The sequence below is a fragment of the Etheostoma cragini genome, chromosome 1 (assembly GCF_013103735.1).
Source record: "Etheostoma cragini isolate CJK2018 chromosome 1, CSU_Ecrag_1.0, whole genome shotgun sequence".
NCBI classification, from domain to species: Eukaryota; Metazoa; Chordata; class Actinopteri; order Perciformes; family Percidae; genus Etheostoma; species Etheostoma cragini.
The window spans coordinates 31,286,116-31,301,190 of record NC_048407.1 but is presented as its reverse complement, the minus strand read 5'-3'; the positions used below and the strand labels follow the sequence as shown (position 1 = coordinate 31,301,190).

General features: G+C 40.9%; 2 protein-coding genes across 8 annotated transcripts in view; one reads left to right on the top strand and one right to left on the bottom strand.

Moving 5' to 3' along the window:
• The window catches only part of samd4a (sterile alpha motif domain containing 4A), a 52,679-nt gene extending 46,173 nt beyond the window's left edge, over nucleotides 1-6,506 (top strand). For all 6 annotated transcript variants that reach the window (XM_034860718.1, XM_034860634.1, XM_034860558.1 and 3 more), the window contains one exon: nucleotides 1,582-6,506. In XM_034860718.1, the coding sequence (XP_034716609.1) occupies nucleotides 1,582-1,610 (29 nt within the window). In that variant the 3' untranslated portion in view covers nucleotides 1,611-6,506. The remainder of the gene's footprint in view (nucleotides 1-1,581) is intronic.
• A 5,255-nt stretch (nucleotides 6,507-11,761) lies between these two features.
• Nucleotides 11,762-15,075, bottom strand: part of gch1 (GTP cyclohydrolase 1) — an 18,665-nt gene continuing 15,351 nt past the window's right edge. Inside the window, exons 4-7 of one of the 2 annotated variants that reach the window (XR_004655971.1) lie at nucleotides 14,313-14,344; nucleotides 14,108-14,192; nucleotides 13,021-13,251; nucleotides 11,762-12,070 (exon numbers count right to left, since the gene is read on the bottom strand). Coding sequence is in view for 1 of the 2 variants with exons in the window: in XM_034866764.1 (XP_034722655.1) it covers nucleotides 13,125-13,251; nucleotides 14,108-14,192; nucleotides 14,313-14,344 (244 nt within the window). In the remaining variant the exon portion in view is untranslated. Of the gene's footprint in view, nucleotides 13,252-14,107; nucleotides 14,193-14,312; nucleotides 14,345-15,075 lie in introns of both variants that reach the window. The other variant, XM_034866764.1, reaches the window with a different exon arrangement.

Below are 15,075 nucleotides of genomic sequence, written 5' to 3'. Positions count from 1 at the left end.
GGAGAGCCAGATGAGAAAAGAATTCACATGTATAATGCACCAAAACATTTAAAGTGTAACACCTAGGTTATGTATTTCTATGGTAGCTTCAAAATCACTGTTTTTAAAACTAGGAAGGCTTGACACAACATGAAACTTTGCTCGAAGTCTCACCAGGGGCTCTACACGTGAACTCCAGCATTGACAACATTGGTTGTGTTCACAGAGTTTTTGACCGAAACACAAGAATACGGCAAATCTTAAAAGTGGCGCGTCCGTCATAATCATGCTTTTTTTTTTTAAAGTGTGACTCAAGTATATTCACAAAAAGACCCTAGGTTGCATTTTGGTGAGAGTTGCGCTTTTAACTTTTGAATTTGAACACTGGCCTTACAAAAATGCTGTGTTAATCTCAGATATCCTAATTGTTATACGATCCGAGAACAAGATCAAATAAAACAGAATAGCCCTCTAGACAAGATGAAAGTTCTTTCGTATCAGCATTTGGTATGAATGTCAAACAATATGAAAATGATTTGAAACACAAAAAAATGTACTTTTAAATAACTTTTAATTTTAGTCAAGCTAGTCAGTGGATGACCTGACTTGTGCAGAATACTCCCATGTACAGTACATTTTAGTCTGGGTTAAAGTCAGTGCAAACTCCCCCCATGCCAAAACTTGACTGAGGTGAAGACAGTGGGCCTCAGTGCAGAACGGTGGACAAGTGCTGCTTTGTGTGTGTGTGTTAGGTGGATAGAACTGGGCAGCAGAACGAAAGTGTGTTTAACCGAAAAAAACTCCTTTTTAATCAGTTTTAACTTTTTTTCTAGTCTCTTGCACCCAAACATCCAGCCGGCTGTGGTGGGCTTTAAAAACATAACTTGGTAACTGAATCCAAACAAGCAACAGGAAATGACCCAAAACACAATGTTTCATTGGTACAAGGAAAAGGGTGGTTACACCTACAGTTTATTATGTATCCTTTTCTGCACTGTTGAACAAGAGCCTAATATGACATTAACCTGTCCTTTCAGTATCAATGATACTGTGTGTTGCTCAATAACTGTTTCCTCTTCAGCCACACCAGAGGCAACAGCTGTGTCAGACTGTTGTTTTCCTCGGAAAGGCTCTATCAGTATTGTTACAGATGTGTTGTTCTCTCACCATGACACTGTGGGCTCTGGCCCCTCACTGTTCACCAAGCCAGAAAACGCTTCAGGCCTTCTTTACAAAGACTCGACGGGGAATTGCAGTTAAAAAGTTGAACGAGTAAAATGAAGATTCTGTCCCAAAGGCATACAGGGGCATAAAAACGAAATGTACTGAGTTAAAGTTACTAGTTACAAAATTGGACATATAAGTTGCTACGAGATCTGAAATCGATCACTGCACCTGTTTCTATTCGGGGTCAAAGGAAAGCTGCAGCCCGGCACCGCCTGCATCTGGCGTGAGGGTTGGTGTTAGTGTGAGGACTCATGGCTGTGTTCTTTCCCTAAATCTCCATCCACACTGTGAAAACACTTACCACTGAGCCGTCTGGCAATGTGGCTGAAGTTCATTTCTAAAACACCTTTTTTCTGTCTGTTGTTCCTCCTTTAGACGGCGCTGACCGCACATCAACGATATGAAATGAGGACCTGAGTGAGAGCAGTAGGACAGCGCAGGTTCCTGAGGCTCTCTCACGATAAGTCACCTCGAGGTCCGCAGCCCTCCTGTCCCATCTCCCTGTAGCCAATGGCAGAGCTCAACCAAAGGATCGGGCGGGATCCAAGAAACAAAAGAAAGCCGATCGCCTAACGGCTAACACAAGCTATAACATGGGCACCGTCCATCGGGTCGGGAAAAACACACACTTCCTGCTCCGCCAGCACGCTCACTGTCACCTGCATCTGGGTGAGGAGAGAGAAACGCCTTGAACACGGCCTGGACAGTATGTGAACAGCCCTTCCCCCCACACACACACACACACACACACACACATACACACGCACACACACATACCCATCCCAGAAGCAGTGCTGCAGCCCAGCAGAATGGAGACGCTGGCCTGTGGATCAGGGCCCACTGAGACTGAGGCCCTTTTCCCTCTCCGACAGCCTTTGGTCCCCGCACGTCGACCGCAGCTCGTGGCATCCTTCTAATCCATAACAGTACCTCAGACCCCAAAAACAAGATGAGACACGCAGAGCTAGAAGGACGCCAGAAGGAAGTTTGGGATTTCCTTGACTGTTTTCAGTGAGGACTGAGCGTCCAGTGCAGCCGCTTGTAGAGCCCAGGGAAGGTCTTCTTGCTCAGTATTGGGTGGCAAAAAAATGAAATCATTAATTTGTTTTGTATGTATTTATTGTTTACATAATGATGCTACTTTCAAAGGGTACAGGAACGTGTATGAATTTCAGGTATGAATTGTGTAATGTTCTGTAAAGCCTTGGCTGTCAACCAGCTAAATGTCCCACGAGTAGCCATCACGCTAGTTTACAACCAACGTGCTTATTCTTTATTTAAGCAGCCAACCGCAAAGACGTGTCGGCGTGAACATTTATCAAGCGAGAGGAGAGCGAGAAAGAGGTGGAGGTAGAGCAGATGTGTAAAGAGGGATGAGAGAAGGACGTAGAGAAGGAAACAGAAAGTAGTAGAAGAAAGAATCAAGCCGAGGTGATACTGGAAAAGGAAGTGGATGTTTAAAGGAGAAAGACATCAGAGGCAGGACCTTTGATCGGCCGAAGATGACAGAGGAAGATGATGTCATGTCTGATCATGTTGTGAGTCGAGTGCTGGAGGAAGTGAGTTTGGCACCGGTCAGTTACATATTGTTTATCCACAGCATGTACTGTATGAGCTCTTTGAATTCAGAGCCTTTGTAGGCGCGATACATTGAAAATGTAGTTTTTTTTATACACAAATGGGAGATTATTATAGTCAGTGGGATCCGTCTCATGTTCAGATACTGGGTTTAGTTTTGTTTTTTTTCTAAACCAGGGCGATATGCTTAAGCTGCATGTTACAACTAAATATCTTTTCACAGAGGAAGATTGTGGAGAAGATGTCAGGAGAGAAAAAACAGGAGGTTGGTCTGGTTTCTGCTCCGACTCGTGTTGCAACATTGGAGAAATCACACACTGTCAATCCATGAAGGGTAGTTTTCCCAGAGATTGGCTTTATAAGGGTTTACCTCCACCTGCTGGCCAAACACAGTCACGACGGGACAGGCGCTGAAGTCTATGGACACAGGCATCTCGTTGAAAAATCATTTACAAACATTATTTTGGGAGATATCAGTGCTGCAGCAATCCCCTCAAAGATAGCCCGTGAAACATGGTCTTCTTCTTCTTCTCTGTCTGCACAGGCCTATATGAAATTAATTTTCTTGTTTTAGATTCTGAAACTCATGGTTATTCTGTGTCTTAATATTTATCCTCAGTGTATTGTGTGTGGAATACAGACTTTATAAGAATACGGTAGGTTTATATCGGAATAAGCTGGTTAGGAAACTCCCCTCTGAACGGTTATCATCATCGAGGGTTGTTGAATATTATTGTTTAGCTTTCTTTTTATTAGTTTGTTGCAATTCTATAGTACTTCCTCTGTATCCTGCACTTGATATGATAATGTGATACACTAAAATCCAAATGTTCAAGGCTCACGCAACAGTTTTGTGCTTTGGAGTCTGATCAAACGGAGCAGATTGAGGAGATGAGATTGACGCTCACTCTCGACTGCAGAGCTCAGTGGACGGACAGAAGTAGAGCGGTAGAACCACAACAGGCGGCGATGTTAAATTAAAGATTAAAAAAAAACGATCCCCGCGCCTCTCATCAACCGGAAATGATTCTGTTTGTTTGGCGGTCGATGTCGGGAGTTAAAACACACTTTCTGTTCTCATGTCACACAGGACCACACCAGTGTTTGTGCATGTTTTAGCCCGTTTACTACGGTTTTAAGACACATTACAACACTACCAAGTCATTTTATTTTATGTTTTTACAATCACAAGTTTCCATTTAATCTGTTATGGTATTAAAATGAACTTGTGTAGTCTTGGCAACTCCGTGAGACAGTTCATACATCACTGCAGACTGTAAGTCCGTGTTGGTCAAACAAAATACCACACACTAATAATTTGTTGCAGGCACGATGCGACTGGGATAAAACACTTTCTCAACCAAGTTTCAAGTGTGTTCAACATCAGTGTCATACTATTGTAGTAACCACTGGCTACCTACACGTTTGTGAAAACATAATACATCAATTTAAAACACTACCGTATGCTTACAAAATAATATATACAGCCAGCAGTGATGCATTCAGTGTTTATATCTAAGGGACTAAAACATGCAGACACTTACTGTGACGTCTGGAGCCCAAACTGCCATCTTGTTTTGTTGAACATTGCTTCAGATCCAGTGATGGGGGCTTAAAACTGCAATCTGGATCAGTGCGCACACGCACCACAGATGTGTGTGTGTGTGTGTGTGCGTGTTGTTATTGACGACACTGCGCACTCTTCAGATTATTGTCTTGTGTTTCGTGTGTGTGTGTGTGTGTTTTCTGCTTTTATACTTTGAGTCTATACGAGCCAAACGGACGCCGTCTGTACATTTGTGAACGAAGAGGAAGATTTCACCAAAGCATGAATGGGACAGGAAGTGATGTCACACCTTTCAACAACTGTTAGTTTTTTCTGATGCTCCTCGCCGAGACGCAGCATCGTGTCTCATCGTAGACAGTTTCCGTGTCACTGCCATATGAATCAGTACTTAAAGTAGAGACAACTATTTATTCTTTTTTTCAAAATCTTTGCAGAGGTGATACTTTTACTCATTTAGGTGTATTATTATTTAAAGTACCATATGTATTAACATGTTATGGCTGGTGACCATACGTACATCTCAAATATTAACATAGGTATTGTTGACTTTGACTGTTTTTCTTTAATTTGTTGTTGCTGTTGTTGGACTATAATCTTGTTTGTATGTATCAGTGTCATGTTGAGATTTGTTCATGTGAAGCTTTGGTGCCTGAGCGCTGCCGAGGGCAGCAGCCGGTCCGTTACACATACATCGATCCATGTTCAGTTACAAAGTTCACGTCAGACGGGCTGTTGGCAAACAAAACAGTGGTGTGTTGTTGTAGTCTTTGCCAGGCCAGGAAGTAGACTGGTTCATTCTGATCTGGAGTATGAGCTTGGTGCTGTGGGCATATTGTCACCCAACGGTGTTCTCCTGAGTGGGAGAGGTGAATACTGTAGGTTTTAATGTGTGTTACTTTAAAGGAGAAGGGATCAGGCTGCCTTTGTTCTCTATTTGTCTTATTGTCAACAAATCCCATGAAAAGATCAGATTCAGGTCGATACTTTGACTTTCTGTCTGTGGCACTCAACACCAAAATCCTCAAAAACAGTTTTCAGCAAACAGGAGGAAATTGTGACTTTGGTGGGGACTATTTTCAGCAGCAGATTAATCCACATTTGGTGCTCTAGTGAATATTTGTGGCAGCAGGACAATATGTGGGTGTGTGGGATTGAGTCAAAATAAACTACAGTGTGTATGTTCCTGCAATGAAGGAACATGTCACACTGATGTGGTTCTATGGCAGAGAGGAAGAAGAGATATCGGGCTTTGATACAGACAGCAGCTGTTAGTGGATACAGTCACTTTTAGTCTTTTCACGAGATTTGTTTATATTAAGAAAAGTAAAGAATGTCACCAGGCTTGTCCTTTTTTAAACAAGTTTAACATCACGTGTTGACATAATCAGTAACGTTATCAAAGGGATTATTGAAACTAGTACGTTTGCAGTATTTTCTATTTACTTTCATATCACTTTGCGATGTTTGAGGTATAAAGGTGTTGATGGAGAACTTCAGGAGATTTGTTTCAGTTTAGCATATAAACACTAGTCCTCGTCTGTGGCTCACAGCGTTTGAATAACCTGAGTTTATGTGATTTTTCTAGGTGCCCTAACAGCGTAAAGTTACATGTTTTGAGTTTAGAGTTCCAAACACCACCTCCGGTGTCTGCAGCACCTCCGGGTCCAAGAGACGTCCCTGTTCAGCGCAGAACATCTCTGTGACGGGGCGGCGGAGGGTCACGGCTCTGAGGTCTGGATCCACACACACCTCTTCAAACCAAATGCTTTATTTTTAGTTTGTCTAAATGCTCTCAGCTCTGTGGGTGAAGGAGTGCTTCTAACGCCGTGAACACTGCAGTATTAACAGATAACGCCTTGATATTCCCCCCCCAAAAATAATGTTCTTTAAATTGAGACTATATGCTGTTTTGTATCTTTTATTTTTGTCAGATTCTGCAGTTTAGTCAGTTTATGTTGATATGGGATGCCAAGACTTGTATTTTATTTTTTTGTTTTTTTAATTCAGCATCCATTCTGTAACAAAGTGTTACCGCTTGACTGTGCTCCTTTATTTCATTTAGTTTTATTTTATCAAAGAGCCGATGTCCTGTATTGACTGCAGGCTTGCGTATATATTTGACAAAAGAATATTGTATGTTTAATAATAAAAAAAACACAAAAAAGACCAAAAATTTAAGAAAATGCTGAAAAAAGAAAAACGGGGGAAATTGAAGAAGAAAAAAAAGTGTAATTTATGTTTTAAAACTGCATGCACAAGGCTGGGAAAGTCATCTCTAGAATAACAAATGGCAGTGCCTTTTTTGTACTCGACATTCACCCCAAATGTAAATGGTTTTATATAAAATTTTCAAACTGAAATGTTACAGGATGAAACAGCTGTGTCGGGTGTCGTTCACACTGCAGCTACAAGTGTAACTCAGTCATTGTCCGGGATGATCTAACAAACATGGGACTGCTGCAAGTTATAATAACATGCTGATTTAATTTTTCTGGATTAATTTGATTAATCATTTAGCCTACAAAGGGTCATAAAATGGTGAAAAATATCCTTAAGGTGATGTCTTCAAATTGCTTTTTGGCGTGTGTAACCAACAGTCCCAACTCAAAGATGTTCAGTTTGTAACTGAATGACAAAGGAAATGCAGCAAAATCCTCACATTTGTGAAGCTGGAGCCTTCAAAACGAAAAATGACATATTACATGATTAATTGATTATCAAACAATGACATTTTCATAAATCACTTCCTCTGTTTGAGATTCAGTGTAACACGTGGATGAGTGTACGCATGTTGCACTCTCTCTCCAGTCTGATCAGTGAAATGTGTTAAAGGGACAGTTCAGATAATTGAAGTGTGCTTGTGTGAGTTACTCCTCCATAGTCAGTGTGTTAGCTTCACTCGATGGCTGTCGGCACGTCCCCCGGTTTGGAGAAGCCGGCGGGAGCACCGACACAGATGCTAAGCCATGTCCCGGTGTGGCAGCGGCAGCTGCTAAATGTATTTTAGACACCTAAGAAGTACATATCGGTGTCCATTAAGTGTATGCTGTGTTTAAAATATTTTCACAGATTTACCTTGCAGTCGGACAGCCCTTTACACGGTACTGATGCGTTTGTCTCTGCTCTCATCAAACTCACCAGACTCCTTCAACAAAACGGTGATTTTACCTTACCGAGCACGGAGTTGCTGCTCTACCGATGTCTTCTGCTTCTTTTCGCGGTTGTGAAATCCTGTGATTCCACCTTGATTCAGTCACATTGGGCCACCAGCAGAAGCCTACCTCCACCTACCTCGTGCATTTAGTTGGCTTTTTATCAATAATTGACACTCAATTTTCGTATACTTCAACATAGTAAAATAAACCCATTTAAATCCTCTGTATCAACCGAGAAAACCATCTCCCAAGTTCAATCAAAACCCCCAAATTAAACTTGTTAAAACCCGGTGACACAAATCCGATGTCTCGTTTTCTACACGTGATCCGCAGCTCTTCAGATTTCTCTTACAACCTCACAGCCAAGTTTGAAATGAACTCAAATGTGTTTTAGCCGTTAAACCTTTGCAGTCGCTAATTAATGCAGCTTCATGTCTGTTCTCTCGAAAATGAAACGTTAAATCTGAAGTAACGGTGTGAACGACGCCCGCGGTGGCGAACTCGGCCTGTGGTTCCTGTACTCTGTAGGTAGGCTACTTCTTAATGCTGATATGAAGTTATGAATTATTCTGGTATGTACAAAAGAAAAGTGAATGTGTGTGTGACAGTGAGTGAGTGAGTGAGTGTGTGAATACATTCAAGTGTTTCTCATTGTGTCTTGCTGTAATTTTGTGGCAACATACCAGAATGCTGTGACTTGGCATGTCCCCGTTATACATAAAGAAAAGATGTAACTCCTCGTGTGTGTGTGTGTGTGTGTGTGTGTGTGTGTGTGTGTGTGTGTGTGTCAGATTCAGACAGTAAAACTGGGCTCAAGTGGGCTTTAAAAAATAGCATTCAGCCGGCTGAGATCTGCAGATTTAAGATGGTTTTTACTTCACTTTCTTAGTTTCACGTTATGTAGTAACCTTTCCAAAAATAACTATATATATTTTGAGGCCCTGAATTTTAACCACAAAAACTTGCACCCAAATTTGGAATTGTAGTTTCCAACAATGAGTGCAGAAAGATGTAAGAAATCCGAGGGGTTAAAGGTCAGGATTTCCCCCTAAACCCTATAAAAGGGAACTCTGTGGCCAGGTGGGTCAGTGGTAGACCAGGCGCATATGTACTGAGAGGTTTATGCCTCAACGCAGATGTCCCGGGTTTGAATCCAGTCTGTGATGATTTCCTGCATGTCTTTTCTCACCTAACTGTCCTGTCAAAAACATGAAAGGTGGAAAAGCCCAAAAAACAATCTAAAAAGAGAACTCAGTGGTGGAATGTAACTAAGCCAATTACTCACTTTCTGTACTTAGATTTGAGGTACTTGTATTTACTTTAGTCCCACTACATTGTGTGTGTGTGTGTGTGTGTGTGTGTGTGTGTGTGTGTGTGTGTGTGTGTGTGTGTGTGTGTGTGTGTGTGTGCTATTGAAAACAAAGCACACTTCAGATTTTTGTGTGTGTTTTCTGCTTTTATACTTTGAGTCTATACGAGCCAAACGGACGCCGTCTGCACGTCTGTGAACGAAGAGGAAGATTGCACCAAAGCATGAATGGGACAGGAAGTGATGTCACACCTTTTAACAATTTTGTTTTCCTGATGGTCCTCACCGAGACGCAGCATCGTGTCTCATCGTACGCAGACGCGGAGCAGTCAGTGCGGAACAGCGGCCTCCCGGCACCAGCAGGTCCGGCTCCATAGAGCAAAATGAATCAACGACTGGGTTAGTCAGTTTAACACAGCACAATTCCCTTAGAAATAAGAAAAAAACACACACACACACACACACACACACACACACACACACACACTTGTAAGAGCTCACGCATTTTCCATTGATTAAAAAGGAAATAATCAGCAGATGAATCCATAATGAACATAATCATTACTTAATATTTCAAAAAAGCGTCACCTCAACCAACTACAACAGTAAGATCCTGCTTCAACATTAATGGATGAGTGATAATAATCTGTTGATAGTATCAAGTCAGTCGGGGGACATTTTTATACTTTTTCTTTTCCAAAATATTTTTATTGTAAAACTACAATAACATGCGTACTTCCAGTGACAGATACAATTTACCCTTTTTTTTTTTTAACATGTATGCATATGTAAATGTAAATAATTAAAAACACTGATAAGAATGTGCGAGAAAATCTTTAAATTAAATCATAGTAACAAACGATGAACAACCCCCCCCCCTGTACTCACACTTTTATACTTTTATTAATCTGAATATAGTTTTACCTAAGTACCAGTATTTTTATAATGTGTTGTTAGTTATTTTACCTGAGTAGAGGATATGAACACAGCCTGTAAAATGTCTCCAGTGTCAAGTATTATCTTTAAACAAGCTCGGAGATTATATTATAGTCTGATAAGTCTTTTTGACACTTATTTAAACCCGTGCATTTAGAGCACAAACATGAAAATGATCGACCTGCTATCCACTCCTAACTTTAAATCTACTCTGAAATCTTAATTAAAGGCACATTTTCAGTTATAGACAAGATTAAAGATTTGCTGAGAGTGAGAATGTCCGAGCACCAATTCCTGCCACAGTGTCTTTGTTGATGTCTACCACTGGAGGGAGCTAAAGTCCTACAGGTTGAATTTTAACACATAGTGACTGTAATTGTAAAAAATAACGTTAATGGATCAAAATGTCACAAAAACTAAACCCTATTGATCACATTTGGTGTGATATTAAGCACAAAAGCTGTGTTTTGAGTTTTTCCTCTTACGTCAGAGACAGATTTTTGTCTGAAAATTGTAACTTTTTTACAGGTTTAAACTACAGTCGGGATAATACAGCATGTTGTGTAGTTATTTCACCTCGCAGGATGTTATCCACTGAGGTAACATGAATATACATGTTTATATATATGTGTATATATCTATATATATATATATATATATATGAAACCCATTGTGTAGACAAACATTTTAAACTTTCAGCTTGAAGGACTCCTTTCGTTTGTAGAGTTGAACGGACACTCTTTACATGAAGAAGCAGATTGAATCGCCGCTGTGAGATGATGGTACATCAAATGTGATGTTAGGTGTAAAGCAGGAGCTGCTGAGTCATGCCTCCGTCAGACGTCCAGATTAGGATCAGCTCCACTTCTCTGCTGTTCATTCTGGGCTCAGGGACAAATTAACCCTTTAATAGGCCCTGGGCTAAAAATCAAAAACAAAGTTTTCCAGAGCTGTGAGCTCATTGCAACCAGCTGTTGAAGGCCCCCACATTGACTATCAGCCAGCTGTTTAATGCCTCAACATCGACCGTCAGCCAGCTGTTTAATGCCTCAACATCGACCGTCAGCCAGCTGTTGAAGGCCCCAACGTCGACCGTCAGCCAGCTGTTGAAGGCCCCAACGTGGACCGTCAGCCAGCTGTTGAAGGCCCCAACGTGGACCGTCAGCCAGCTGTTGAAGGCCCGAGCGTCGACCGTCAGCCAGCTGTTGAAGGCCCGAGCGTCGACCGTCAGCCAGCTGTTTCATAAGTACTCAGGCTCACTGTTGTCACCATTGACGCAGATAGGAAGCTCTTCAGTTCCTGAAGAACGAAGCTCATTAACCGTGTAGAGATCCACGCAGCTCAGCTCGAGCTCCAGTGGTGGAAGAAGTACTCCGATGTTTTACTTAAGTAAAAGTAGCAATATTGCAGTGCAGAAAAAACTGTTACAAGTAAAAGTCCGGCATTGAAAAACCTTAAGTTAAAGTACATAAGTATGAGCTAGATAATAAAAATGTTTTCATTATATTTAGTTTTATTAATGTGAATCTGCAAAGTCTTTTTTAGAGATGTAGTAGAGTAGAAAATGGAAATGCAAAAGTACAAAATTGTACTTAAGCACAGTACTATGTCTAGTTTCCCTTTAGTGTAAATCTACTTGATAAACCTCTTTTTTCTGATTCTGGTACTTAACATAAGCTCGCTAGCATGTTAATACTGCCTGCACGTCAGCCTTTCAGTTGTAATTCCTCACAGACGAATGTTGACAAACTGCAGCTGCAGATACGCTAATGCTAGCATTGGAACCAAACCTGGTTTCACTCTGGTTAAGTCCAGTTCAGTGCCTTAAAACTTTGCTTTAAGTTTGTCTGTATTCTTCCTCTTGTTAATTAACTGCTACAAAGCTATAATTCAGCAACCAGAAACATAGCTTTTGTCAGCTACTTCCATGGTGTTAGCTAAGAGGCTAGGAAAGTAGGGCGGCCATCTTGGAATGAGTCAAAATAACAGGTTCAGTTTTAGACTTCTGTTGTTGTCACATAGAGATTTATTGTCTTTAATTAAAAAGTATCTCAAATGAACACGGTACATAAAGTGACAATGATGGTGAAGAGGCCACAGAACAGGCGGTCCTCAACAAGGCCACAAAAACATCACATCAGAACACACAGACACGCGCACACACACACACACACAGACACGCGCGCACACACACACACAGACACGCGCAATCTGTCTGTGGACATTAAGAGACACAGACATGTAAAGTATAAGCTACACGAGTACACACAAAGTCATTATAGACACACACACACACACACACACACACACACACACACACTTGATTTTCTTGCCTCTTATGAAAATGAAAAGTTAGTTAGTTTTTAGACGGTGAGTTTGCAGCTCAGCGTCCCGTCGGCCGCCTCGTCTCGGCACCGTGAACTCATTTTTTTTTTGGTTTTAAATTGTGAGGCAAGTTGGCACCGGATCATAATAATGATAACACGTTGAAAATGAAATGTAAAAATAACAATACTGTTTATTTTTCACTACTTGAAGCTCATACTTCCTCCGATAATTTAGCGTGGTTTTATATTTAAAAAGTGGCTTTTGTTTGTTTGGATGCAATAATTTTAATAAGAGCTTTATGTTTTATTTCTACTTTTAAATCAACTGATAGTCTCTGCTCAACAAAAAGTCCTAAAAAACTTCTAAAAGTCATTTCTCAGGCTGCAACGGAGAATGATTTTTAGAATTATTGATTGATTTTTGGTCTTCAGCCTCATCACGTTTTCTGAATATGTCTCCAGGTATTTATAAGAATCTTTTTTTTAAAGTAATGTTAAAAGAAAAATCTGAAAAGACTGTTATAGTATACAGATACATCACTCATTTTTCATAGCTAAAAAACTAAATATTATTTAGTACATCTGCAAATCTTTTATTTTATTTTTAATTCTTTATGAAAAAGGGACTTGAAACTGAAATGATGTGGTGTCAGGACTAACAATTATTTTTGATTATTAGCTTTCTTTCAGTATGGATTTTTTCTTTTAAACTCTCCTTGTGTATTTCGAGGCCAGCGACTGATATTTGATGATTGAGGACATACACGAGGACAAAGAGAGGGTAAAGTCTGCCGGGTTGTGTCAAAGTAAACATGTCAGTCGGCAGCCTCTGACACAGACATCCCCACGGCAACGCTTTACCTTATCGGATGAATAGAGTTGGGCTGGAAACACAGTACACACTCTGTCACTGGTGGTGAGATGGAAACACACACACACAACCACACACACACACACACACACACACAGGTAGCACGGCAGCTGGTCCATGCAGGTGGAGGTAGCCAGGGGGAACGTGAGGAAGAGGAGAAAGGGCTTCGTCCTCCTCAGCTTCTGATCAGCGTCAGAAACTCGTCGCGGGTTTTTGGGTCTTCCCTGAAGACTCCCAACATGGTGCTGGTGACGGTTTTACTGTTCATCTTCTGAACGCCTCGCATCACCATACACATGTGGCTGCAGAGAGGAAGAGAGTTCACACGTAAAGGAAGGGAAGCAACAAGACGGGAAAAAAGAGATGCAAAAGAGATTTGATTCAAACACGGAGAGCAGAGCATGGTGAAGGAAGGAGGAGGTGAAGGAAGGAGGAGGTGAAGGAAGGAGGAGGTGAAGGAAGGAGGAGGTGAAGGAAAGAGGAGGTGAAGGAAGGAGGAGGTGAAGGAAAGAGGAGGTGAAGGAAGGAGGAGGGGAAGGAAGGAGGAGGTGAAAAAGAAAAAAGGAAACAAAGGAAAGCCATATGATACCATAACATATGAAAGGGATATATCAAGTGAGGGAAATGAGAGTAATGGAAAATATAAGTTAGAAATAAAAAAAGGAGAAACAGATGTGAAAAAAATGTGCAGATGTGAAAAGAAAGAAGTAAATGGAAAAAAATAAAAAGAATTAGATTAAAGTAATAAAAAAGAAGAGATGAGGGTAAATGATGAGCTTTAACAGAAAAGAAAACAAATGAAGTGATGGAACTGGGGTAAAGAACAAATACATGAGACTAAAAGGAGAGCAAAGTAGAAAGAAAAACAAAGAAAAAGAAGGGGGGATGAAAAGAAAATTAAGTGATAGAATTAAAAGTAATGAAGACAGGAATTTGTGTGTATGAAAATACAGTAGAGGTGAAGAAAGGGAAGAGGTGTAACAGGGAAAAAATGAAATGATGAAACAGAGTTAAAATGAGTTAAATGAGAAAATAAAAAGGAGAGGAGGTGAAGGAAAAGAGCACGTGAGAGAAAAGAGAGAGAAAATCAAAGGGAACGAAACGAGGGGAGGAGAAAAGAACAGAAGGGAAATGAGGTGAAGGTCCTCAGATCCGTACGTCGCCTCGATGACCACGCCGACGCCGGTCGGCTGCAGGGCCTCGGTGATCGCCACGGCGATCTGTTTGGTCAACCTCTCCTGAACTGTGGACGCACAGACGGACAAACATGAACCGGGTCACTCAGAACAGACAACAGACAACAGACCAATGAAAACACTGAACTCCTGCGTCTGCGTGTGTGTGACAGCAGACTGTAACTCACCTTGTAGGCGACGGCTGTAGATTTCAACAATCCTGAAAGGAGAGAAAAGAGAGAAAAGAGAGAAAAGAGAGAAAAGAGAGAAAAGAGAGAAAAGAGAGAAAAGAGAGAAAAGGCCTCAGAAATACACCAAAACCATCCGTTAGTACTGCTCCACGTCAGTATCCAACGAGGCGTGCAGTGGGAGGGAGTTTTATTTAATCTAAAGAGAAAGCTAAGTCAATTCAACGTTCAGTTAGGGACAGAGCAATGTGTGTGTGTGTGTGTGTGTGTGTGTGTGTGTGTGTGTGTGTGTGTGTGTGAAGGGAACTCTCACCCAACGACTATCAAACACAACTCTCAGTATGGCTTTAAAAAATCACATAAGACATATTTATTTCAAATAATTTAAATATTTAATATAAAATGAGTGTGGTACATGGCTTCTGTTATCGTATTTCTTAAAATAGATTAATCTATTCGGAGTAGTGTCTTTTGTTTTGCTTCTTGTATTAATTGTGTTAACTGTAAGATTTACCTATGATTTGTATTTTCAAATGAATGTGTGTGTGTCTGTGTGTGTAATGAAATTTCAAAATGAGTATTGTCAAAGGAAAGATTGTAGGAGCCCAGGAAGAAGAGCTGATGGGGATCCAAATAAAACAAACAAGCAAACACAAACAATATCTTCTTCTTCTGCGCCATAAAAAAACCACCAGTGAGCCACACTGCTGCATGGACACACACACACACACACACACACACACACACACACACACACACACAC